This window comes from Centroberyx gerrardi, chromosome 24 (genome assembly GCF_048128805.1).
Source record: "Centroberyx gerrardi isolate f3 chromosome 24, fCenGer3.hap1.cur.20231027, whole genome shotgun sequence".
NCBI classification, from domain to species: domain Eukaryota; kingdom Metazoa; phylum Chordata; class Actinopteri; order Beryciformes; family Berycidae; genus Centroberyx; species Centroberyx gerrardi.
In genome coordinates this window covers 21,720,505-21,747,646 of record NC_136020.1, presented here as the reverse complement: position 1 = coordinate 21,747,646, position 27,142 = coordinate 21,720,505, and the positions used below count along the sequence as shown (strand labels likewise).

At 42.2% G+C, this 27,142-nt stretch overlaps 3 protein-coding genes across 6 annotated transcripts in view; 1 reads left to right on the top strand and 2 right to left on the bottom strand.

The window, feature by feature from the left end:
* LOC144538098 (E3 ubiquitin-protein ligase TRIM39-like) overlaps positions 1 to 8,786 on the bottom strand; it is a 109,200-nt gene extending 100,414 nt beyond the window's left edge. Inside the window, exon 1 of the mRNA XM_078281968.1 lies at positions 7,078 to 8,786. Coding sequence (XP_078138094.1) covers positions 7,143 to 8,783 — 1,641 coding nt within the window. The 5' untranslated portion in view covers positions 8,784 to 8,786 and the 3' untranslated portion in view covers positions 7,078 to 7,142. The remainder of the gene's footprint in view (positions 1 to 7,077) is intronic.
* LOC144538105 (E3 ubiquitin-protein ligase TRIM21-like) lies at positions 1,788 to 3,495 on the bottom strand. 4 transcript variants are annotated; one of them, XM_078282057.1, is made up of 2 exons: positions 2,779 to 3,492; positions 1,788 to 2,727 (listed from the first exon to the last, which is right to left on the bottom strand). In XM_078282057.1, the coding sequence occupies exons 1-2, from the start codon at positions 3,490 to 3,492 to the stop codon at positions 1,852 to 1,854; spliced, it is 1,590 nt and encodes a 529-aa protein (XP_078138183.1). In that variant the 3' UTR covers positions 1,788 to 1,851. The 4 variants fall into 4 exon arrangements, with proteins under 4 accessions (XP_078138183.1, XP_078138184.1, XP_078138182.1 ...); XM_078282058.1 differs by having other exon boundaries at positions 1,788 to 2,690; positions 2,814 to 3,492; XM_078282056.1 differs by having other exon boundaries at positions 1,788 to 3,232; positions 3,266 to 3,492.
* A 1,223-nt stretch (positions 8,787 to 10,009) lies between the features above and the next one.
* LOC139918857 (uncharacterized) lies at positions 10,010 to 26,733 on the top strand. The gene is made up of 15 exons (XM_078281919.1): positions 10,010 to 10,023; positions 15,145 to 15,283; positions 15,980 to 16,062; positions 16,199 to 16,208; positions 16,532 to 16,629; positions 16,916 to 16,979; positions 17,128 to 17,356; positions 18,004 to 19,792; positions 19,908 to 20,081; positions 20,469 to 20,642; positions 20,868 to 21,041; positions 21,400 to 21,573; positions 24,903 to 25,076; positions 25,975 to 26,021; positions 26,138 to 26,733. Exons 1-15 carry the CDS (start codon positions 10,010 to 10,012, stop codon positions 26,731 to 26,733), a joined length of 3,939 nt encoding a protein of 1,312 aa, XP_078138045.1.
* Positions 26,734 to 27,142: the final 409 nt, after the last annotated feature.

Here is a 27,142-nt window from a genome sequence, read left to right as displayed (position 1 = left end):
ACCTGACATTTTATACCAATCTTTCAACTCCTCAGGGAGGAGTATAGCCGCTGCCACACCTCCTGGGCCCACGTATATCCCATCCACATGCAGACTCTGTGTATGACCCTCGAGGGTGTCTTCAAATTCCCCTTTATACACCCAGTCTTCATTTCTGTCATAGTACAATGTGCAGTGTAGGGGGTCGGGAGGGGGAAGATAGGGATTAAGAGCTCGGAGCCAGGGAGACCATGTTCTAAATTCTTCCAATAAAGGATCGTTATCTTGGTTCAACATCACCCAATAAATGTCAGCAGATAGGTCAACAGCAGTGTTTTTGGCAGAGGCACCCAGTAACATTTGTTTTTTCGCCCCCGGGAAGGAATTACACGCAATGACAGTTCTTTAGTGAAACTTTAGTGATTCTTTCAGCAAGCAAAAAGCAGTTACAGAATTCTGGATCAAATGTGCCTCGCCCTGACCAATAACAGCATCAGAGCCAGTCCACAGTCTGACAACCTAACTTCTCCTGATCCAGTATATTTATGCTATTACAGACAAAGAAATGTGCAAGTTGGGTGCTGTCCTCTTCTCATTGGTTCGGGCCTTCTCCTCTTCCTCGTCTGACTCCATCCTTGGGTGGACCTAAACTTTAGGGATGATAAGACACACACACAATCCTGCACAACCTTGGTTATACCTTGAGTGATTTCTCCTGTGCCTTGGGTGTGTGTCTGACAGGTTGTTTCCTGTGTTCTATATCATATCTTAATAAGGAGTTGTTTTCGAGAAGCTGCGCGCCTATCTTGCATTTGACTGACCTTGAGCTCCTTACACAAAGTTACCATCACACACGCACCCACATTCCTAATTACTAACAGCTTACAAGTATAAAACACAATCCTATTACTTTAAAAAGGCTATAATGTTCAAAACAGTTTCATAGCACCCGTGAAGATATTTTATTTACAACACCTCTCTGGAAGGAGGAAGGCAAAGATAGAGGGCTTTCAGCTGGTGGATGCTGCCCTCTGGCGGCCATATTGGAGGTCCACAGCTCACGGCAACAATGGCTGACAACAGCTGATTGTGTTTCTAATCTTATGATTTGGCGTCTCATCAGTGTGGAATAGACCAGATTCATTTCTGTGCTCTAACTGCCAATTACCTTTAGAACAATAACATTTTTCAAGCTTTGATATCAGTCAAATGTTAAATAATTTAAGCATTCTGGTAAATAGCAGTCATGTGACCATACAAGTGTGTTCCATTTGTTTTTATTCATTCAAAAAAAAATCTTTAAATGTGAGAAACAAATTGCAGAATTACTTCTTATTCATAAACTGCTCTTCAGTAATTGTGTCAACATACAAAGCTCAGAATATGTACAATGATCTGACAATAATAACACATTTTTAATTTATCACCTAGACATGTTTAAGTGATTTTAGCAAATGCTTCTGATTTCCAATATGACATTACTGTGTAGAGTTATTAGATTAGAATAGATTATATTATACTTGAATGATCCCAGTAGGGAAATTAATCTTTTGCAGCAGTAAATTGTAATAGGATACATGAAAAAAAAAATATAAATGAGAAGAGCATTAACCATTTTAACCAGAATCTGTAGTCAAACGTTTACTGTATTTAACTTTAACACACATTGTTTTTTTATGACAAGACATTTATTTTGCCATGAAGTAGAAAGTTATAAAGTGTTTTTTTTGTTGTTTTATTACTATTCTTCAACATTAAAATGACTTAACAGTTACCTGAAAAATCTAGGAAAATATATGTACTTCCCTTAAATATGTAAATGTGTTATCTTAAATATTAACGAATCCTATCTGAGAAAAACTAATGATTAGTCTAATCTGTGCGATTGACAGGAGAGATGATCAGAGGGGCGGAGTTTTCACCACCATAATTAAAACTGGGACAGAAGATTGGGTAGAGTTTCTCAGTGAAGGTGCAGCCAGTAAAGGAGTAGATAAGAGCTGCAGCATCTACGTCATAAAAGGAGACCAGACCCTCCTCATAATCCACAAACACCCCCACCTTCTGAGGCTTCGATTTCACAGAGAGGAGGACACGAGGGTCAGCACGTGCTTTGTACTCATTTCCATCACTCAACCACACAGACCAGTAGCCAATCTTGGAACTCGTTGTGATGTATCCCTTCCTGTTGATCGACCCTCTGACCACTCCTAAATCCCACTCAGTCTTCCCTTTAACCTGAACCTCGTAGTAAAATCTTCCTGAAGAGAAGCTCTGCTTTCCTAAGACACAGGCACAAGGAGAAAATCTCTCTGGGTTGTCTGGGAGATTCTTCCTTACATCACCATGATTTACTTGTTTCCCATCATCAGACAGGATGAGAACGGGATGTGCTGTATCAGGATCCAGAGTCACATCCACTGCATACTGCTGGACCCTCTTCAGCTCAACAACAAGCAGTTTCTCCATCTCTTTCCTGAGAGTCTCCTCCAGCTGAGCCACAGCTCTCCTCACAGTCCCCTCATATGATGAGCGATGGACACTGACCTCTGTCCAGTCCTTGGTGTGTGGAGGAGTGTTCAGGGATGGGAAGCTTTGGAGGAGGTGGAGGTGGTCTTCAGTGCGTGAGAGCTGCTCCACCTCAGCGGTTCTCTTCATCAGCTCAGAGATTTCCTGTTCCAGCTCTTTGATGAAGCCTTCAGCCTGTTTCTCTGTTGTTTTCTGCTTCTCTTGGATCGTCTCAATGAGCTCAGCCTGGCCTCTCTCCACAGACTGCATCAGAGCGGTGAAGACCCGCACACTGTCTGCTATCTCTCTGTCTGCATCTTCCTCGCTGAGCTCTACTGAGTGTTTGATCTCCTGAATCTTCAGTCGTCTCTCCTGGATCTTCTGCTGAATTTCAGCCTCCGTCTTCCCCAGCTCAGCCTTCTTTCCTTCACATCCTTCCTTCAGAGGGACAAAGTGATGTGACTTGTGGTCTGACTCAGTGCAGAACTGACAAACACACATCTGGTCCGTCTTGCAGAACAGCTCCAGCGGTCTGTCATGCTTCTTACACATCCTGCCTTCCAGGTTCTCCACAGGATCGATCAGCTTGTGTTTTTTCAGGCCCGTCATTCTCTGATGAGGCTCCAGGTGAGTCTCACAGTAGGAGGCCAGACACACCAGGCAGGACTTCAGGGCCTTCAGTTTGGTTCCAGTGCAGACGTCACAGGAAACTTCTCCTGGTTTGGCACATCGTTGGTCTGGGCAGCTGCTGGCTTTCATCTGAGCTAACTTTCTGAACTGAGCAGCCATCTCAGATATGAAAGTGTTGACATGCAGCTCAGGTCTTCTGTAGAAAAGGTTATTACACATGGGACACTGGCACTGGACACTAACATCCCAGTGCTGTGTGATGCAGTTTTTGCAGAAGCTGTGTCCACATGGTGTGGAGACTGGATCAGTGAACACATCCAGACAGATGGAGCACAGGAACTGCTCTTCAGATAGGAGACTGCTGGCAGCGGACATATCTAGACACTGAGACCTAAAGTGAAAGTGTGAAATAATAACATTGTTATACAGAATTCCTCAATGATAATAGCTTAAAATTTTTTTTGACAATTCTTCAGCTACTTTCAAACAAAGTAAAGGTCCAAGAAGCCTGCATACCAAATTGTTTAGATATAAATTGTTTAGATATAAAAGGATTCAGCAGTGGTTTTGGTTGCAGGCGGACACACCCACTGCCAAAAGTTCGACGCCCAGAAACGTCCCAAACATTCAGAAATAATAAAATCCAGGCAGAAGGCAGCAGGCTCTCTGCAGACACACACACTGTCACACACTACCAATGGGCCCGAAGTCATGATTGAGTCGGATCATTTTTGGATGAGTTTATGCTATTTCAAGAGGGAAAATCCTGCTCAGTTTGCCTTTAAGTATAAGTAATAATGAAGGAGCTGATATTATCTATTATAGTTACAATGAAAATGATGTTAATGCTGACAGTAATGATAATTATGAAGATAATGGGTCTAACTAAGGTATTTTGTGCCTTTCTGTTTGTTGCTATGTGGCCACAGTTTGTCTATTGTGTTTCTTTTTTTATTGCAAAACAGACACACACACATTATACATTAATTCACAAGGAAAGACAGCACAAGAATACAAGGAATTAAACATGTTGTATTAACACTGTCCTTCCTGTTGGAAGATTAAAAAGGCACTGGCGGCATGTTCTCCCCACGCCTTCGGTGCCTAGTGCCCAGGTGGGTTATCTCGTGAAAAGGGCCTTTCTGTGTGGAGTTTGCATGTTCTCCCCGTGCTCACTTGGGGTTTCCTCCATATAACATCGATAAGAACCCCTACTAAAAACATGCAAGAAGATCGTCGCCTGACCAGCGATGAACATTAAGAAGTCGGTCCCCGGGCGCTGTATAAAGCTGCCCACCGCTCCTGGCCTGCCCCGCAGAGGAAGGACGGGCCAAGATGGGAAAATGCGGAGAACAAATTTCACGGCGCCATTAAAATGCGTGTGTGTGTGTGTGCCAGCCGCCGTGTGCATGTGTTGTAGATGGTTGCATGTGACCGGTAAAGACGGGGTTTGTCTGTCCTGTTTCTGTTTAGCCATGCTGATAAAGGCTTTTTAAATTACTGGACACTCCTTAGCTCTCCTCTTTTTCACTTTAAGACTGCCTGAAACGCCAGTGGAGTCTCTTTTTGGACTTCTTTTTCTCTACTAATAGTAAAAATCATTTTGACAAAGTTATATTGCGTTTCATTGAAATCTTGCCGGTACAAACTGAAAAACGGGAAGTTTTCAGGTTTGTGTTATCGCTCTCTGTTTAAACACAGTAAATATTATCTGCTGTACTCACCTCTAGTTCTGTTTTCTTTGGAGAGAAACAGAGAGACTTTTCTCGACTGCAGCAATGTTGTCGTTTTGAGTTTCTTTCACTTTCTATTCCGCAACGTGACGCTGAAACTCTCCTCTGTTTCCAGTGTCGCTCCGCCTTTTACTGCAGTTACATTAGTAATGTTTTGTTGCCAGATTCAGCTTCGATCACGATTACAATAACATACTTTTAACAGAAGATACATTTAATTCATATCTCTTGTTTGAATTATAGTTTAAAACTCACTGTGTGCCATTAGGGGCAGGGGGTGACTTTCTTTCTTGTTGCCTAATTCAGTTTTAAAGGAGACACTGATGATGATGTAGTGTGGAAACGTTTGTCTCTATGTTTTTACACTTTTTTGCAGCAGCAAGCATGGCTAAATAAATTCCATTAAAGGAATTTTCCTCAGACTTTCTGCAGCTCAACTAAACCCAATCTGATCTAATTCAGTTTTAGACATGATTGTAGTGACATTCCTTTGGCACAAGATCAATTTAATTCACATCTTTCATTTCCCAGTTGTCATCACAGCATCAGTCTGCTGTATTGTCGTCAGTCTTCCTGTGCAGCTGTTCATACAGCAGCACACACCTGAACTCTGTCTTCATTACATCTTCATCATTACAGTGTGAGTGTGTGTGTTGTTGCTTCTTTGATTTGTCGTTCATTCAGAGTGTGATCCTCCTCTCCCAGTGTGTGTGATTCAGGTTTTACACAAGTTGTGTGAATTGTTGAGCCCATCCAGACAGAAAGAACAGAACAATTACCTTTAGAACAATAACTTTTTTCAAGCTTTGAAATCAGTCAAATGTTAAATAATTTAAGTATTCTGGTAAATAGCAGTCATGTGACCATACAAGTGTGTTCCACTTGTTTTTATTCATTCAAAAACAAAAATCTTTAAATGTGAGAAACAAACTGCAGAATTACTTATTAGTCAGTAACTGCTCTTCAGTAATTGTGTCAACATACAAAGCTCAGAATATGTACAATGATCTGACAATAATAACACATTTTTAATTGATCACCAAGACATGTTTAATTGATTTTAGCAAATACTTCTGATTTCCGATATGACATTACTGTGCAGTTATTATATTAGAATAGATTAGATTAAACTTAAAAGATCCCTGTGGAGAAATTCATCTTTTGCAGCAGTAAATTGTAACAGGATACATACAAATATTTTGATATAAATAAAAAAATAAAAAAGGAGCAATAACCATTTTAACCAGAATCCGTAGTCAAAAGTTTGCTGTATTTAAAGGGCAACTTCGCCGATTTTCAACCAGCAGCGTATCATTACAATATGGGTAGTATATGCAAATGAATAATGTTTATCTTCCCTCCATGTTGCCTGCACCTAGAGCTCCCCGCTCATTTGCCAGCAAAAGTCCGCCGGGTGAGTGTGGAGGAGAGGGGCGACCGCGGGAGCTGTCACAGCGTCAGCCGGGAGAGACGCGCTGCAGCCGGGGGAGACTGAACACCTGTGAGCGCCCGGTGATGGTCGTCAGGGGGACAGACAGAAAACTCCGCGCTGCAACAAACTTCACGGTGCTTTGGTGAACCTGACTTTGTTTTCTGACAGAATATTATATCGGACTTTACCAACTCTGAATACAGAACAGCGACTGTGTTAACTTTACCTGTAACTTGCGGATACATCCAGCGGCACCGTTCAGCACTCGGTCAGTTGATCCACATAACGCAACTGACGCCAGCGCGCTGGTTTGTTTTAGGATCCTTTGAAATCGGGTGCGATTTATCCAGACTCGATGAGGAAAAACGTTTTGTAAATGAAAATAAGCCTCAGTGAAAAGATATAATGCTACTTTGTCTCTGCTAACTTTGTCTTTGGTGCTACGCTGGCCGTGAACACACCGTCAGAGTCAGTGACGCGCGCAATGCATTCTGGTTGTTGTAGGATTCCCCCTGAAGAGCGATATGGGGAAACTACAGCCGTTTTCTCAGTTTTCTCTAGTAATAGGGCTCCAATTTAAAAAATGATTGCACATTTCTACTAGATGAGTGACCTAGTTTTAATAAATCATCATATTCACAGCAGTAAAATAGGCCTTTAACTTTAACATTGTTTCTTTATGACAAGACATTCATTTTGCCAAGAAATAGAAAGTTTTTTTGTCGTTTTATTACAATTCTCCAACATTAAAATGACTTAGGTTACCTGAAAAAAAATAGGAAAACATATATATACTTCCCTTGAATATATAAATGTCTTATCTTAAATATCAATGAATCCTATCTGAGAAAAACTAATGATTAGTCTGTGTGATTGACAGGAGAGATGATCATAGGGGCTGAGTTTTTACTGCCATTATTAACACAGGGACTGAAGAATGGGTAGAGTTTCTCAGTGAAGGTGCAGCCAGTAAAGGAGTAGATAAGAGCTGCAGCATCTACGTCATAAAAGGAGACCAGACCCTCCTCATAATCCACAAACACCCCCACCTTCTGAGGCTTCGATTTCACAGAGAGGAGGACAGGAGGGCCAGCAAAAGCTTTGTACTCATTTCCATTACTCAACCATACAGACCAGTAGCCATTCTTGGGACTCACTGTGATTAGTCCCTTCCTGTTGATCGACCCTCTGGCCACTCCTAAACCCCACCAAGTCTTCCCTTTAACCTGAACCTCGTAGTAAAATCTTCCTGAAGAGAAGCTCTGCTTTCCTAAAACACAGGGATAAACAGAAAATCTCTCTGGGTTGTCTGGGAGATTCTTCTCTACATCACCATGATTTACTTGTTTCCCATTGTCAGACAGGATGAGATAGGCTTGTGCTGTATCAGGATCCAGAGTCATATCCACTGCATACTGCTGGACCCTCTTCAGCTCAACAGCAAGCAGTTTCTCCATCTCTTTCCTGAGAGTCTCCTCCAGCTGAGCCACAGCTCTCCTCACAGTCCCCTCATATGATGAGCGATGGACACTGACCTCTGTCCAGTCCTTGGTGTGTGGAGGAGTGTTCAGGGATGGGAAGCTTTGGAGGAGGTGGAGGTGGTCTTCAGTGTGTGAGAGCTGCTCCACCTCAGCGGTTCTCTTCATCAGCTCAGAGATTTCCTGTTCCAGCTCTTTGATGAAGCCTTCAGCCTGTTTCTCTGTTGTTTTCTGCTTCTCTTGGATCGTCTCAATGAGCTCAGCCTGGCCTCTCTCCACAGACTGCATCAGAGCGGTGAAGACCCGCACACTGTCTGCTATCTCTCTGTCTGCATCTTCCTCGCTGAGCTCTACTGAGTGTTTGATCTCCTGAATCTTCAGTCGTCTCTCCTGGATCTTCTGCTGAATTTCAGCCTCCGTCTTCCCCAGCTCAGCCTTCTTTCCTTCACATCCTTCCTTCAGAGGGACAAAGTGATGTGACTTGTGGTCTAAAACAGTGCAGAGCAGACATACACACATCTGGTCCGTCTTGCAGAACAGCTCCAGCGGTCTGTCATGCTTCTTACACATCCTGCCTTCCAGGTTCTCCACAGGATCGATCAGCTTGTGTCTTTTCAGGCCCGTCATTCTCTGATGAGGCTCCAGGTGAGTCTCACAGTAGGAGGCCAGACACACCAGGCAGGACTTCAGGGCCTTCAGTTTGGTCCCAGTGCAGACGTCACAGGGAACTTCTCCTGGTTTGGCACATCGTTGGTCTGGGCAGCTGCTGGCTTTCATCTGAGCTGACTTTCTGAACTGAGCAGCCATCTCTGATATGAAAGTATTGACATGCAGCTCAGGTCTTCTGTTGAAAAGCTTATTACACATGGGACACTGGCACTGGACACTAATATCCCAGTGCAGTGTGATGCAGTTTTTGCAGAAGTTGTGTCCACATGGTATGGTGACTGGATCAGTGAACACATCCAGACAGATGGAGCACAGAAACTGCTCTTCAGATAGGAGACTGCTGGCAGCGGACATATCTAGACACCGAGACCTAAAGTGAAAGTGTGAAATAACAACATTGTTATACAGAAATCTTCAATGATAATAGCTTCAAAAATAAATATATATATATATATATATATAAAAAGGTAGATTATTGGAACAATGGCACACATAAAACTAGGACTGCAAGCAGTCATAGACGGGGCCGGCCAGATGTAGCGTTAAGAGGAAAAAGAGACTTACAGCAAACAAAGAACTTTGAACTTGAACTTTAGACTGCTGCTGTAGCGCCACCATCTGGACTGTGTGCCTCAGACTTTAGTGAGTGTCGTTTGGCATTGGACTGGAGCCATGTGCCAAGTTTGGTCACTTTTCATGCGAAGCTGCTGCCGGCCCCTAAATATAGCCGCAAGCGGCGATTATAGAGTTTCGGGCTCAACGGGCCAATTTAACTGAAGAGGAGCTTTTGCAATTTTAAGTGCTTGCTAGGTTGTCTCTAGGTGGTTGCTAAGCATTTACTAGTGGTTGCTAGAGTGTCTCTAGGTGGTTGCTAAGTGATTTCAAGTGGTTGCTAGGGTGTTTCTAGGTGGTTGCTAAGCATTTACTAGTGGTTGCTGGGGTGTTAGTAGGTGGTTGCTAGCAACGCGGCTAACGTAGCTTTATCAAAGACTGCACCTCTCTCCTTGCTCTTTCAGTCAACATTAGCATGTTAGCAAACCATGGCAGCAAGGAGACAGAAGCTGCTTCAGTTGGTTCTTGCTGTAAAACCTCTCAGCTCAGTGACTTGCTGTAAGTAAGAAGATAGTCCAATGGTTCACATCGGAACAGCCTAACCGTTCTGTCCATTCAAGTTCTGTGACACTTACTTCCTCAGATTGGGACGAAACGTGGTAGGAATGTTCCAAACAGGATTACTGAGGAGCCCGGCAGGTTTCGTAGCAATGGTCCAGTCAAAAGCCAAGCTATAGCTTAAAATGTGTGAGTAATAGATTCAAGTAATTTGGACCAAATTTTGGATTGTGATATTATCTATTTTACAATAATAATGATGTTATGGCTACACTAAGCGATTTTCCGACCACTAGAGGGTGACAGAAACCGCAACACATTTTGTAAACACACACCGCAAACCTACTGGGCGACGGAAGCCCTTAAGGACAAACCGTACACAAAAGCTAATGGTTAAACTAAACGTGCATAAAGCGAAGTGTCGTCGGTTACCAGTCTTGCTTTGCCACATTTCTCCCGCTGGAGGTTACATGTCCCACAAGAGGTAGGTAGCAAGTTTACTAGTTGAACAAGTTTGCTCGCTCGTTTCATTGATCCGCCAAAGCATAGGGAGGAGACGAGCTACTTTTAAAAAAAGGGAAAAGCTACTGAATGGGTCAGGAGGAGCTAGTACGATCGGGGCCGAAATTAGAAAAGAGGGTACAACTTTAACATATGATGCTGAAGTTTTCATTTTATGGTTGATCTGATTTTGTATTTATTTTTTTATCATTTTACCTTCAGCTATTTTGTTAGACTATGAACCCTGTGTCCTCACTATTACATTGTCTATTGTATTTCTTTATATTCATGTGTTTCTCTCTGTGCCATTATGTTTGTTTGCTATCTTGCTTTGCTGTGCTTTTAGTTTTTTGACAAACATTTCCTGTGTTTCTCTCTACCAGATGATCCAGCCTGTATTTTCCTCTGGGTCTCGATGTCTATATAGGTAAGGTCTCACCTGTGTTCAGCTGACGGCCTGATGAAGACCATGCTGCTCCAAACATGTTGGCTTTTTTAATCTTCCTGTTGGTTTAGCCATGCTGATAAAGGCTTTTTAAATTACTGGACACTCCTTAGCTCTGCTCTTTTTCACTTGAAGACTGCCTGAAACGCCAGTGGAGTCTCTTTTTGGACTTCTTTTTCTCTACTAATAGCGAAACGTATTTCGACAACGTTATATTGCACATATTGCCGGTAAAAACTGAACACGGGAGGTTTTCAAGTCTGTGTTATCGCTCTCTGTTTAAACACAGTAAATATTATCTGCTGTACTCACCTCTAGTTCTGTTTTCTTTGGAGAAAAACGCAGAGACTTCTTCTCTCGACTGTTGTCGTTTCGAAGCTTGTGTTCCGTCAGTTTAAATAAGAATAACACTTCCGGTCCGTTTTTTCAGAATAAAAGCGTAATTTCTACAAATCCACTAAACTGAAATATTAACTAAAAATGTTTTTATTTTTGCTCAAGAAAACAATTTAAAAAAATACAACAAAATGTAACTATACTTCGACATAGGCTAGAACTTGTGCAGTTACAATGAAAGGTGACCTGTGTCGTGTTTAATCTGTGTAGCCTATGTAGTCCAGAAATCTCTGTCTAAGTGTTGAGGGGAACTTTCAACTAAATCATTACAACGGTTATTATCATGGAAAAACTTTGTACAGATTGTATAGTTGCATTTTGCTACATGAGCATTTGTTTTTTGTACAAAAGTATTTTTAGTCAGTATTTGAGTATTGTGGATTTGTAGAAACTACGCTTTTATTCTGAAAAAACCTGACCGCAAGTTAGGCTGGCGGAAATGTGTTAGCTACAGAAAATAAAACGTCGGTTTGGGCGTTTTGCCTTCAAAATAAAAGCGCGATATTTTAAACATGTATAAATACTGTTTTAAACCAATTACTTTGCATTTAATCGTCAAATTCACTGACACTGTACAGTTTACCTTTTATTGTAACTGCACAAGTTCTATGTCAAAACACTCCTGCAGACCTGTAGCCTACTTTCACTACACTAACATTTAGGTCCAAGCTGTTTAAGAAAAATCATGGCAGGCCCTCAAAGTCAGCCATACTCGAACACTGTGACATTTGTAGAATAAAGTATCTAAGACACACATTCGAAACACACACAATAGTCTCAAGTCAAGTCTTTTTCACACTGTAAAATTGTTATTTTACTGGTTTCAACGACAGGTATGACTGAAAAAGTGTGTGATGTGAGTGAAAATGTGACAAATTAGATATTAAATATAAACAGAAATAATAAATAATGCATAGAATACTTATAGTAGCAAAGTTGCAAAGTGGGAAAAAAGGGTAGATGTGTCTTGGTCCATCAGGATGTTAGTGTGTAGAACTTGTGCTGTTACAGGTAGGTAGGAAAGGTAACTTTCAACTAAATGATTACAACAAAGAAAGAAGTGAAGGGGACTGAATTAATTTCAAGGCATAGTATGCAATACAAAGAAGTGTCTTTCAGGTTTGTGGTTGGTTCACATTGCCTCAAAATATTGTTTTAATTTATGATAAGATGATGTAGAAGAGCAACTTGTTGCAGTCATTATACAGTACGACTCTACTGCTACATACTGTGCTACTCCACTTAATATGATGTAGGGCTGTAGGCTATATCATGCTTGTTTTTATTTCATACCTCCATATTAACTTGAAAATTATGGGTAAATTCTAGAATCACAAAGTAGAAGTTGGGTGATTTTAGCAGAGTATTCTATTTAATCACAGCTAGGCAAAGGCAGGTATTTACACATTCATGAACATTTACATGTCCAATTATCAAATCAATGACTCCACCTAAACACATGCAGACACACCCCTCCAGCTCAAGTAGCTGCTAAGAGCTTGGCCACACAGCCCAACTGCATCATTTACAATTCATTTCATGCATCCATTTACAAACATGAGTGTTAATAATCAGTGGCTTAATTTGGCTGATTTTGACCTGCTATGACCTAGGGTGCAGAGAGTGAAAGTACAGGTCTGCAGGAGTGTTTTGACATAGAACGTGTGCAGTTACAATGAAAGGTAAACTGTCCACTTTATTCTACAAATGTCAAAGTGACAGAAAAAGTTTGAGAACCACTGGGCTACATGAACCAGCCTCTATCTTCTACTCTGTACTGATGTGTGGAAAGTGATGCCAGCCTCTCAGCCCGCTTTGGTCCTTTTAGTGAAGCAATAAGGTGCCGCACTAAAAAGGTGCTGTGTTATTTTGGTCCTGAGCTGCAGAACACTCTTCAGCTTGAGTCACTCTTGTCATTGGCTGATTAGAAAAGGAAATGAATGGCCATTGTCACTGAAAGCTGTAGCTGTTCTTGTTTCAGCCTGTAAACATTTTTTCATCATACTACTCAAACACAACATTTGGGTGTTAACGATGCCGGCACAAAGATTGTTTATCTATTGTACTAAGGCTTTTACAACCTGATTTAATCAGAAAGGCTGCTCTGTAGATGATGTGGCTCATTTTCACCTTTTGATAAAGTCATAATAAAACTGCACTAACTGCTCTGATATTTCTTGGCACACAAGTTTAGACTGGATTAGACTTTGATACTGAAGTTATGAGGATGTGACAGCAGCCTGCAGACTGCAAACGAGGTAGTCCAACTGAGATTAAATTAAAGATCTTTTCCTAGAGAGACCTGGCCAAGACACAAGAGACCTGCTGGTGGGACTGACACTCATGGGAATAACTTCAGTAAGTGTAATCCTATGTGATTTAGGGAATTCTCTTCATTTGAGTTTCTAATGTTTTCTCTTAATAAGAAACAACCTATTCTCTGTGTATTGGTATGCTGACCTTCATAACATAATAACAGGCTAATAATTTAATCGCTGTCTCGTATTGACTTTCAGCCTTACATGAAACACCACTATTTTTAGCAAACTGTTTTTTAAAGGCATACAAATATGAGAGTAATAGTAATTCTACAATAACACTGCCAAAAATGGCAGTAGTAGACTATATATATTGTCATCATGCAGATAATTAAATGATAAATGTGTAGACAGCTTTCAACTTTTATTTAAAACCCAGGATTAGATTTAAATATTTTGTTTTTTCCTGATGAGACAGGAATGAGATCAAATTAAAAGTTTTTGTCTGAGACTGATTACTTTCTCTCTCTCTCTCTCTCTCTCTCTCTCTCTCCTCTCTCTCTCTCTCTCTCTCTCTCTCTCTCTCTCTCTCTCTCTCAGTATCAAGTCACTAGTCTACTTTCACTTTAAACCCTCATTGTGGCGGCAGGTTATTTCCATCATGAAAAGGTAATGTATAGCCAACACTTTACATTACAGTTTATAGTGTATTGTTCTTCAGCCTATTCATGTTTACTGTTGATTGATTTGACGGTATTGAGACAATAAAAGCCTCCATTTGTGATTAGGGGGTGAAGGTATGTGAGGAAACTCACTGTTTAGGTTCAAAACATAAAAACACTTCTGTGGATTTCAGTTTGCTGTACACATCAGTGTTTGTGTGTTAACGTTACAGTCATGAACTTTATTTGCTGTAACGTTTTAATCAGCTCACAGTAGGTGATGATGTAAATTTCACCATATTAATAGACTCATAATAAAACTACTTCCTGATATCTGATTTCTCTCGCCACAGACTTTGGATTGGACTCAAATATCGGACATTGGTTTAATGTTTTATATTTTATATTGGCTTGATAACTGATATTGATCGGGACTTTGATACCTAATTTATTTTATGTGGGCTGTTTATTCATGTTTATTCAGGTCAATAGCTCTATTTATCAAAACTGCTTTGAAAGATTTCTGATCATCCTTAATTCCACTTTTGTTATATTTTGATAAAATGAATCACTGTGGTTGAAGTTAGGGTGACTAGAATGTACTGTATATTATGTGTGGTTTTCTAATTAACTGCTGAGCGCCCCCTAGTGGTTTGTTAGATTTACAGAAGTTTTAGACACAGCACTTTCACAGCATGTTGATTGTCTACATTAGATTTGGTTGGATTTAGTCTGTGTACATGCCGCCTGCCTGAAAACAAGTTTGCATTCATGTCATTGGATTGAGGACAAATTTCCACTGTCAGACTGTGGGAGTTTAACATGACTTTGCATTTTCATTTATCTGAGGTTAGGGTTAGGGTTAGGGTTAGGGTTAGGGGTTTGGGTTAGGGTTATTCAAAGTGACTTTTAATCAGTGTAACAATAGCGTACGCTTCAGTTGAGTACCCACATTAAACGTAGGCCTAACCAACAGGAGACGCAACCAGTTGCCAGTAAAGGTGCCGTATGACAGGAATTTAAATTTTCATGTATTGATAAAGGTGCCGTTGGGGCCGGTAGGGGTGGGGGGGCTGTCCGCCAGGCCCAGTGTTGTGAATGTTCTATGTGTAATCATTTATTCTTCAAATTTATTTGAGAAATGCCCTGTTAGCAAAATCTTATTTAATTGTAAAACATCCTGAGTAAATTTGAAAACACATTCATGAAAACCTATGACAGCATGAATTTCTAGGATTTATCTCTATATGTGTAACTGTGACTGGTTGGAAATAATATCTGTGTATCCACCAGCTACTGTGGCTGGTTGACTAAAAGATAATTTCTTCCTCTCTGTCTTCCAGGATCCAGCAGGAGAGACCAGACTCCCCTGAACCCAGCTGTGTGTCCATGAAGAGTGACCGGTCTATTGAGGAACCTATTGAGTTCAAACATGGACGCCACTCTACTGAGCAAAGGCAAGACTTTAAAACAGATGAGTTTGTTATTATCTAGCTCTACTGAGGAGAAGTAAGAGGTTTGGTTGTATTTAGTCTGTGTAGTCTGTGTCTGCCTGAAAACAACAGAGAAGTTTCCATTCATGTCATTGCATTGAGGACAAATTTCCACTGTCAGACTGTGGAAGCTTAACATGACTTTGCATTTTCATTTATCTGACTCTCTTATTCAGTGACTTTTAATCAGTGTAACAATGACCTATGCTTTAGTTCCTAGATTACCCACATTGCAAGTAAACAGTAGTAAGGGCACACAAGGGCTGTATGACAGGAATTAAAATGTTCATGTATTGATAAAGAAGGTGGGGTGGGGGTGGGGGGCTACTGCACCAGTCAGGGCCCAGTGTTGCGGATGTTCTACGTGTGATAATATGTTCTTCAAATTTATTTGAGAAATACCCTGTTAACAAGACTTTATGTATGTAAAACAACTAGAAGTACATTCTGCAATAATAATAATTAAATTATATAATATCAGAAACAAGTTCATGAAACATGTTCATGAAAAATGAATAATATTGAACCTTTAATATGACAGCATACATTTCTAAGATTTATTTCTATATGTGTAAATGTGACTGGTTTGCTGTGTATCCACCAGCTACTGTGGCTGGTTGCCTGAAAGTTAATTTCTTCCTCTCTGTCTTCCAGGATCCAGCAGGAGAGACCAGACTCTCCTGAACCCAGCTGTGTGTCCATGAAGAGTGACCGGTCTATTGAGGAACCTATTGAGTTCAAACATGGACACCACTCTACTGAGCAAAGGCAAGAATTTAAAGAGTAACTAAACCCCAAACCCAAATCTGTGAAAAGCATGACACCTAAAGGTAAAACACATGCTACTGAAATTGCCATCTGCTATTGGCTGATCTTTGGAGTCAGGTGATGTCACCTTCTATAGACTGCAACAGGTGATGACATCACTTCGCACCAATGATCAGTCAATAGCAGGTGGCAATTTCAGTAGCATGCTTTGTTATTGTTTTGTTATTATTTGTTATTATCTCTCTGTCTTATGTCATATTTAATTGTAAAACATCCTGAGTAAATTTGAAAACACATTCATGAAAGCCTATGACAGCATGCATTTCTAGGATTTATCTCTATATGTGTAACTGTGACTGGGTGGAAATAATATCTGTGTATCCACCAGCTACTATGGCTGGTTGACTAAAAGATAATTTCTTCCTCTCTGTCTTCCAGGATCCAGCAGGAGAGACCAGACTCCCCTGAACCCAGCTGTGTGTCCATGAAGAGTGACCGGTCTATTGAGGAACCTATTGAGTTCAAACATGGACACCACTCTACTGAGCAAAGGCAAGACTTTAAAGAGTAACTAAACCCCAAACCCAAATCTGTGAAAAGCATGACACCTAAAGGTCTTTGGTTCCAGGTGATGTCACCTTCCTTTGAGTACAATAGGTGGTGACATTACCTGGCACCAAAGATCAGCCAATAGCAGATGGCAATTTAAGTAGCACACTTTGTTATTGTTTTGTTATGTTTGTTATTCTCCAAGTCTACTGAGCAGAAGTGAGTGTGTGTGTGTGTGTGTGTGTGTGTGTGTTGTTATCTGTAGACCTACATCATGTTTTCTCCACAGTGTCCACCAGGAGAGGTCAGATCTTCCCAGTGGTCAGTCTGACCAGGAGCATCAAACAGACCTGGACCCCATATTTAAGGTGTGTAAATGTACAATAACACCATTTACTTCAGCTTCAAATTAAATGAAAAACAACCATGCTGGTCATAGTAGTCTCCACGCTACACTCCAAAGACCAAAGTAGGATGGATTGTATGTTATATGAAAGTTTAATTCATCTGTTCCAGCTGCTTGAGGAGAACATTGTCACTTTTGTGAAGAACGAGCTGAAGAAGTTCCAGAGGGTTCTGAGTCCACCTTACCCACAATGCTTAGAGAGGCAGAGTGAGGATGAGGAGGTGGTGGACGGTGAGGAGGAAGACCGGAGGAGGAGCAGCAGAGAGGCTTTTCTGCAGATCACACTGCACTTCCTGAGGAGAATGAAGCAGGAGGAGCTGGCTGACTCTCTGCAGAGCAGTAAGAGGCTTTTAACAGGTTTAACAAATGGGAGATGTTTACATTACTTAACTCTGCTGGGGACAGTAAGAAAACCAGCATCCTGCAATTGCAGGACATGAGGGGGTACATAAGGGACGATAAGGTCAGAAAAATATGACAGCATGAGCCCTTGTAACGATTAGCAGGAGCACTTTGAAGTCAGATATGGCTTGAAATGGGAGCCAGTGAAGGGAGGACAAGGGAGTTTGGTTGGCCAGAAAACAGGACATTAGAGTCATTGATTCTTGACGAAATGTACAAGGGTTTGTATGCATGCTTCTAGTTTTGCAATTTGTGAGCAGTCGTTAGGATTAATAGGTATGTAAAGTTGGGTATCATCAGCATAGCAGTGAGCAGTTGATTTGGTAATTTGGATTTGAATTGCTGAACACAGTGGTGCACATTAATAAAGACTTCCACAACAGTTAGCTTCCACACTGAGCTGTGCACAAAGTCAGGACCTGTTTGACTACCCATCAGTGATGAGTTAAATACACACCCATCATTGATGAGCTGAACAGATACAATGGAGTTGGGAAAAATATACATTCACTCATAAATGTTTACATTTCTCACATTTAGTGTAACATCCATTCATTGATGTTCTTTGTTTTTTGTTCATTTAGAAACTCCTGCTGCAGTGTGCCAGTGTAAACTCAAATCTAATCTGAAGCAGACGTTTCAGTGTTTGTTTGAGGGAATTGCTAAAGCAGGATACCCAACACTCCTGAATCAGATCTACACAGAGCTCTTCATCACAGAGGGAGGGAGTGGAGGGGTCAATGATGAACATGAGGTCAGACAGATTGAAACAGCATGCAGGACACCAGCAACACCAGAAACAACAATCAAATGTGAAGACATCTTTAAACCCTTACCAGGAAGAGACAAACCAATCAGAACAGTGATGACAAAGGGAGTGGCTGGCATTGGTAAAACAGTCTTAACACAGAAGTTCGCTCTGGACTGGGCTGAAGACAAAGCCAACCAGGATATTCAGTTCACATTTCCATTCACTTTCCGAGAGCTGAATCTGCTGAAAGGGAAAAAGTGCAGCTTGGTGGAACTTCTTCATCACTTCTATACTGAGACCAAAGAAGCAGGAATCTGCAGGTTTGACGAGTTCCAGGTTGTGTTCATCTTTGACGGTCTGGATGAGTGCCGACTTCCTCTAGACTTCCAGAACAACGAGATCCTGACTGATGTTACAGAGTCAACCTCAGTGGACGTGCTGCTGACAAACCTCATCAAGGGGAAACTGCTGCCCTCTGCTTGCCTCTGGATAACCACACGACCTGCAGCAGCCAATCAGATCCCTCCTGAGTGCATTGACATGGTGACAGAGGTGAGAGGGTTCACTGACCCACAGAAGGAAGAGTACTTCAGGAAGAGATTCAAAGATGAGGAGCAGGCCAACAGAATCATCTCCCACATCAAGACTTCACAAAGCCTCTACATCATGTGCCACATCCCAGTCTTCTGCTGGATCACTGCTGCAGTTCTGGAGCATGTGTTGAAAACCAGTGAGAGAGGAGACCTGCCCAAGACCCTGACTGAGATGTACATCCACTTCCTGGTGGTTCAGTCCATACAGGGGAACGTCAAGTATCATGGGAGAGCTGAGACAGATCTCTCTCTCTGGAATACAGAGACCAGGAAGATGATTCTCTCTCTGGGAAAACTGGCTTTTGAGCAGCTGGAGAAAGGCAACCTGATCTTCTATGAAGCCGACCTGACAGAGTGTGGCATTGATATCAGAGCAGCCTCAGTGTACTCAGGAGTGTTCACACAGATCTTTAAAGAGGAGAGTGGGCTGAACCAGGACAAGGTGTTCTGCTTTGTCCATCTGAGCATTCAGGAGTTTCTGGCTGCTGTTTATGTCTTTCTGTCATTCATCAACACTGGTGTCAATCTACTAAGAGAAAAACAGCTAACCTACCAACCATTAAGAAATATGAAACATTTCTACCAGAGTGCTGTGGACAAGGCCTTACAGAGTCCAAATGGACACCTGGACTTGTTCCTCCGCTTCCTCCTGGGCCTTTCACTGGAGACCAATCAGACTCTCCTACGAGACCTGCTGAAAGAGACAGGAAGTAGCTCACAGACCAAACACGAAACAGTGCAATACATCAAGAAGAAGATCAGGGAGAATACATCTCCAGAGAGAAGCATCAATCTCTTCCACTGTCTGAATGAGCTGAATGACCGTTCTCTAGTGAAGGAGATCCAACAGTACCTGAGATCAGGAAGTCTCTCCACAAACAAACTCTCCCCTGCTCAGTGGTCGGCTCTGGTCTTCATGTTACTGTCATCACAAAAAGAGCTGGACGTGTTTGACCTGAAGAAATACTCTGCTTCAGAGGAGGGTCTTCTGAGGCTGCTGCCAGTGGTCAAAGCCTACAGCAAATCTTTGTAGGTGCTTAGAAAACTGGATAGATTAAATATATTAAATGTGATCATTTTTGCATAAGAAAAAGTAGAAGCATTTTAAAGTTATTTATCGTAATAAGTTATTATATTTCTTCAGGCTGAGTGGCTGTAAGCTGTCAGAGAGAAGCTGTGAAGCTCTGGCCTCAGTTCTCAGCTCCCAGTCCTCTAGTCTGAGAGAGCTGGACCTGAGTAACAACGACCTGCAGGATTCAGGAGTGAAGCTGCTCTCTGCTGGACTGGGGAGTCCACACTGTAGACTGGAGACTCTCAGGTGAGATCAGATTATAATGCTTTTGTGTAACAATATGTTGTAACTGTACCATTGCATTATGTCTTTTACATCTGTGTTTTGTGTTTTTGTTTTATTTGTAGTCATATAAATGTTGTGCTTTAATCATTTTGTATGGTATAAACAATGTACGATAAAAATGTGTTGCCTTTCTCTTCTTTTCTACTCTGTTACTTTAATGCTATTAAAAGGGTTTGCAGGGTTAGAGTGTGACATGTTTGATCTCTGAAACACCGAATGTTCCCTGCCAAAATGTTCTTGAATAAGAAACTGAACCCCTTCCTGCTCACGGACAGCGAGTTACTTTTTGTAGGTGTTCAGCTCAACGCCTAAAAAATGAAAGGAAAATGTTTCTACCCACTTTCTCAGGTTGAATCAAAACATGCTCACAGAGAAATGCTGTAAGACGTTGTCGTCAGTTCTCAGCTCCCAGTCCTCTAGTCTGAGAGATCTGGACCTGAGTAACAACGAGCTGCAGGATTCAGCAGTGAAGCTGCTCTCTGCTGGACTGGAGAGTCCACACTGTAGACTGGAAACTCTCAGGTCAGTATTGCAGAACATGTGAATGGTGATCCTGCAAGTTTAACATTGAGATTTAAGAGCCATTTAGTAATGTTGAATTTCAATGGAAAGGAAATCTTGAAAATTTCCAAAATCAGTATTCTTCTCATCCAGCTTTACATATACACAAAGCAGTGCTTAACAAAACAGATATCAGTCACATTAAATAAGAGAATGACATTTTCATATGTTTTCATCTCCATTGAGGCTGAGTGTCTGTAAGCTGTCAGAGAGAAGCTGTGAAGCTCTGGCCTCAGTTCTCAGCTCCCAGTCCTCTAGTCTGAGAAATCTGGATCTGAGTAACAACGAGCTGCAGGATTCAGGACTGAAGCTGCTCTCTGCTGGACTGGGGAGTCCACACTGTAGACTGGAAACTCTCAGGTCAGTATTACTGAACCTGTTCAACACATGAACATTTAAATTTTGGTTTACATGCAGGTTAGTGTCAGTGAAGATACAATATCTACCTAACCTCTACATGACTTTGTCTGCTTATTTGATTTTCAAGCCAGCCAGGATAGCAACATTTAGCACTACTTTCTGGCCCCTGTGAATTACTTTCCATGAGGATATTTTCATTATTCCCTCTCCTTACTGCCTCTGTCGGTGAGACCTAAAATACCAGAAAGGACTTTGAAGATTCTGTCACAAATTGAGTTGGGAACTCTCAAGCTGGACCAAATGAAAACACAAAGTAGATCACTGGATCAGCTGTTGATATTGGAGTGTGTGTGTGTAGGTTATCAGGTTGTCTGGTCACAGAGGAAGGCTGTGCTTCTCTGGCCTCAGCTCTGAACTCCAACCCCTCCCATCTGAGAGAGCTGGACCTGAGCTACAATCATCCAGGAGACTCAGGAATGAAGCTGCTCTCTGCTGGACTGGAGAGTCCACACTGTAGACTGGAAACTCTCAGGTCAGTATTCCTGAACATGTGAAAGGCGAACCTGCTAATTTAACATCTGGATTTAAGAGCCATTTAGTAATGTTCAATTTAATTGGAAAAGGAATTTCCAGCTTGTTCAGAATAGAGCAGCTAAGATTTGAACTAGTGCTAGGAAGAGATTATATATCCCCAAGTTTAGCATCTCTCCACTGGTTACCAGTTAGATGTATGCTTGATTTGTGCTCTTATGCACTTTCTCATGGCTGTGAGAGGAATTATAAAAATATACGCCCCAGAATGTGAACAGCTTTTTTTTAGTTTAGTTTTTAGTGCTTTCCATTTGATGAATGCTGAGCCAATACTGATCTGGTGGCAGGAACGCTCATGAACAAGTTTCTTCTCCCTGCAGCGTTTCTTAGTTGTTGGAGGATCAGTAGATGTAGAGTCTGACATCATTATCATTATGGTATAATTTTAGATGGTCAGTTGCCAACTTCAACTTATCCGTCTGCAGTCCAGCTCCAATCTCTGCCACCATAGCCATCCTGCCCCAAAGTGACCTCATAAAACTTTGTGAAATGAGCACAAAGTCTGAAATGCAGACTACATGTTGTGGACATGAATTATGTGAAGATTACGTTCCTCACAAATTGGATAATGTGACAACAGCAAGAATTGGATTCTGTGACAATAACACCAATTGGAGACACCATTTTCACCTGTTCGTCATGTGAAAAGGTTAGCTAACCGTTTAGGCAAGTAAAACAACTTTGGTTAAGGTTTGGGTTACGGTTATGGTTAAGGTTAAGGTTAGGCAACTAAAACAACTGGATTTAAGTTTAGGGTTACGGTTACAGTTAGGTTTAAGCAACGAAAAACAATTTGGTTAAGGTTAGGGAAAGGCTTTGGTCATGGCTAAATAAGGAAAACTTATGCTAAAAATTAAAACTTAACTGAATGTGGAAGCAAAATATGGAATAAAGTGTTGGTAGTATCCTACTAGACCAAGGAATGTTTTTACCTGTGTTTTTTTGTGGTTGGCCTTGGCCAATTGGCAATGGCTTCCATCTTCAGGTACTTGGGGTTGACTGCACCTCTTCTGATGACGAAACTGAGGTACTCCACCTCTTCCAGGCTGAGTCGGAATTGTGGGTTTGGCCATCAAGCTGCTGCTTCTCAGGGTGTGCAGGACGGCTGTCAGATGGTGGAAATGAGTCTTCCAATCGGGGCTGTGAATAACAATATCGTCCAGATAAGCTGCTGCATATTCTGGGTGTGGTCTCAGAATCCAGTCCATCATTCTCTGGAATGTGGCGGGCTCTCCGTGGACTCCAAATGGCAGGACATTGTACTGGTATAAGCCGCCAGTGGTCGAGAAGACTGTTTTCTCCCTGGATTCCTTTGTCAGTGGAACCTGCCAGTAGCCTTTTGTCAGGTCGAGGGTGGAGATGAACCTCGTTTTGCCTGTGGTGTGCTATAGTGCCGCAGCCTGACTTTCTTTCTCGGTTTGGTGATTATCTCGTGTTGTATGACTGTTGTGCATCTGGGGGGGTTGGAGAACACATCCCGGTACCAGTTCACAAGCTCTCTAAGTGAACGTTAGTGGACAGAGCGAGGCATGTCTCCTGCACCAGGTTTTCAACTTCCTTAACAGATTTATATGGTAGATCTGGGTGGGTTTACGTCCATTGTCTCACTTTGTAGTTGACTTCACGTAGGAGCTCAATCACTTCATAGGGGTCCTGCTACCTGGCTAGGAATTCATACTCTGAAAATGGGATGAGTACCATAACTACCTCGCTAGGGTGGCATTCCCAGATTTGAGCCCCTCGGTTATATATCCTCTCCTGAGCTAGTTGTGCTTGTCTCATGTGTTCGCGCAAATCGGACCATACCCCCCGCTGAACAGCCACCCTAACCAATAGGAGTCACTCCTGCAACGACGAGGACAGGTTCCCTTGCTGGCTTCCCACCTGCAAACACTGCCGATTGTGTTTGACACAAACCTACGCTTACCCTACTGAAGACAAGGAACATCTCTCAGGCAACTGCTTTGGCGCTCGCAGCTCGTAGAGATAAGGCCTCTGGGTAGCAGGTAGTGTAATCTACTAGACTACCATATAGCGGTGGCCCTGGCTGGACTTAAGGAGGGGGCCCACTATATCCATTGCTTTTCTCTTAAATGGTACGTCAATAATGGGTAGCGGTATCAAGGAGTGTTGGTAGACTACCTTGGGTGCTGTCTTCTGGCTGATGCTACATGCCTGGCAATAATCGTCCACCACTGGCTTGACCTCTGTGTGGGTCCATGGAGTTATCAGCAGGAGGAAACTCAGAGAAGACCTCCACTGGGGCTTCGTCCTGAGATGCAACCTACTCTTCCTCATTTGCTGGGGAGATTGAGCTCAGCCCAGATACCTTCCTCTGGTGGGTCCGTCTCCAGGGCGTATGAATCAAAGGTCGCGGGGTCCAGAGTCGGTCAAAGATTGGGCAGCCCAGGCCAACCAGGACGGGGACAGGCAGTTCATCTACTACCAACCAAGTGACTACAAACCTACCTTGCATATTCTGGACACAAAGGAGGGCGGTGGGGTAACTTTGGGAATCCCCACAGACACAGGAGATCTGGATAGGGCGGCCATAGGGCTTGGGAGCCAAATCAGGTCATACCAGGGTGACAATACTGCCAGAATCAAGTAGATCTGTATCCCACCAGATCTCTGTGCTCTCCCTAACCACAACACCCTTACTTTCCACCATGCTATTGCAATGTCAGACTACATACCTGTTTTCCGTTGTGTCTCGTTCACCTAATCCTTTTGTGGAGCGAAAAAGTATTTCTGCCACTTTTCATGCACGGAATGCGTATTTGCACTCATTTCACAAACTTTCAAGAGGTCAGTCTGTCCTGCCCCCACCCTTGCTTATATTCTCAGCTAGAGATGGCACTGTTGCACTTGACCCCACCACCCTCTCCAACACAATATTAACAAAACAAGTACAGAAATGGGGCAATGCAATGTCAGTGGGGGGCGCAATTCCATGAATCAAAGGTTGTACATTTAAGATTTCACTGAGCATGTTTAAAGTATGGGTAGGTTTTGCCCTGAGTTACATTGCAGACCTCTTAGTTCCCTATGAGATGGAGCATAAGCTGAGTGTCCTTCCAGTGGTCCCAAACCAGTCCAACAAGGACTGGTTTTGGAGCAAATTACTGTTACTATAAATGTGAAGAGATAAAGGCATGGACAACTTTTTCAAGGTCAGCCCAGGATATAGAAGACCTTATCTTATCTTGGAATTTGATTTGACAGCCCTATAAAAGAATAACATTTTCATATCTTTTCATCTCCATTGAGGCTGAGTGTCTGCAAGCTGTCAGAGAGAAGCTGTGAAGCTCTGGCCTCAGTTCTCAGCTCCCAGTCCTCTAGTCTGAAAGAGCTGGACCTGAGTAACAACGACCTGCAGGATTCAGGAGTGAAGCTGCTCTCTGCTGGACTGGGGAGTCCGCACTGTAGACTGGAGACTCTCAGGTCAGTATTACTGAACATTAAAATGTTGGTTTACTTTCAGGTTAATGTCAGTGAAGATACAGCACCTAACCTCTGTATCATTTTCTCTGCTCAATGGAATTTCAAACTAGCCAGGATAGCAACATTTAGCACTACTTTCTGGCCCCTGTGAATTAATTTCCATGAGGATATTTTCATTATTCCCTCTCCTTATTGTCCCTGTTGTTGAGACCTAAAATACCAGAAAGGACTTTGAAGATTCTGTCACAAATTGAGTTGGAAACTCTTAAACTGGACCAAATGAAAACACAAAGCAAATCACTGGGTCAACTGTTGATATTCAAGACAATTACAGTTTTGCTAGCATCTGACTGCATTACAATAAGGGCTAGGGACTCTTTAATAGAAAACTCCTGTGGACAAAGGCAGACAAAAGCAATCCTTAATAATAAACTATAAGTAACAAACTATACATTGGTGGAAGAAAACCCAACTATGTGCTGCTATTTGTTGCTGCTTTGTGTGTGTGTGTGTGTGTGTGTGTGTGTGTGTGTGTGTGTGTGTGTGTGTGTGTGTGTGTTTGTGTGTAGGTTATCAGGCTGTCTGCTCACAGAGGAAGGCTGTGCTTCTCTGGCCTCAGCTCTGAGCTCCAACCCCTCCCATCTGAGAGAGCTGGACCTGAGCTACAATCATCCAGGAGCCTCAGGAATGAAGCTGCTCTCTGCTGGACTGGAGGATCCACACTGGAGACTGGACTCTCTCAGGTCTGGAGAGGCTTGCTGACAGGCAGTGGCAATGTCTAATTAGAGTCGGCAGCCATTTTCTCAGTAATACTGTAAAGCTGTGTAATACTGTTGGCCATGTTTCCATTATCAAAGAGAATATGCTGGTCTGACTTTGTTTATCCCCTTACCCCCAGTGTGGACCATGGTGGAGCGCAGTGGTTGAAATCAGGTCTGAGGAAGTGTAAGTTTGTATTTAGTTTTATTCTTAAAACAAAGCAACAGACACTCAACTATTAAGATGGTGTAGTTGCAGTTCCTACTGTGAATTATGTTTTTGTGTCTGTGTCTCCCCATCAGATACCTGTGAACTTACACTGGACCCAAACACAGTAAACAGCAACCTAGCTCTGTCTGAGGGCAACAAAAAGGCGACACTGGTGAGAGAGAAGTGCCGATATCGCAATCACCCCGAGAGATTTTACAACTATCAACAGGTGCTGTGTAAAGATGGTCTGACCGGGCGCTGTTACTGGGAGGTTGAGTGGAAAGGAAAGGTTGATATAGGAGTGGCATACAGAGGAATCAGACGGAGAGGAAGGGGTGCTGACTGCTGGCTTGGAGGGAATGACAAGACCTGGAATCTGTACTGCTCTCGTAAAAGTTACTCTGCCTTTCACGATAACAGAGAAACAGACACACGAATCTTCCCCTCCTCTGACTCTAACAGAGTAGCAGTGTATCTGGACTGGGCTGCTGGCACTCTGTCCTTCTACAGAGTCTCCTCTGACACACTGATCCACCTCCACACCTTCCACTCTACCTTCACTGAACCCCTCTACCCTGGGTTTGGGTTTGGGTTTGGGCTTGGGTTTGGGTCTGGGTCTGGGTTTGGTTTGTTTGGTTCCTCAGCATCTCTGTGTCAGGTAGAGGAGGGAGAGTCGCCTCCTGTGTAGAGAAACATTCACACCGCTGCCCAAAGACAGCTGCTGAAATGATAGTTCACTCTGTTCAGGATCACACACACACACACACACACACACACCTTAAAGTGAGCATATTAATGTTTGGATTTTCATATAGGTTTACTAATCTCACGGTAAATAGTGTATTCTATGTGTAGGAAAGACTGACCATGGTTTTCATCATCACACATGTATAAGAACGTGGACATTTTATTTGGAAAATGAAGTGAATGAGACATTTAACTAGACAGAATCGAGTTATTGTTGTTTATCTGAAAGTCTTTTGTTGATTATTGACCTTTGTTTCATTTGGTATTTTATTAATCTCACCACTCTAAACTAAACATCTATTTTGTTTTCTACATTTGTTTCCCAGAAATAAATGTACATTGTTTGATCT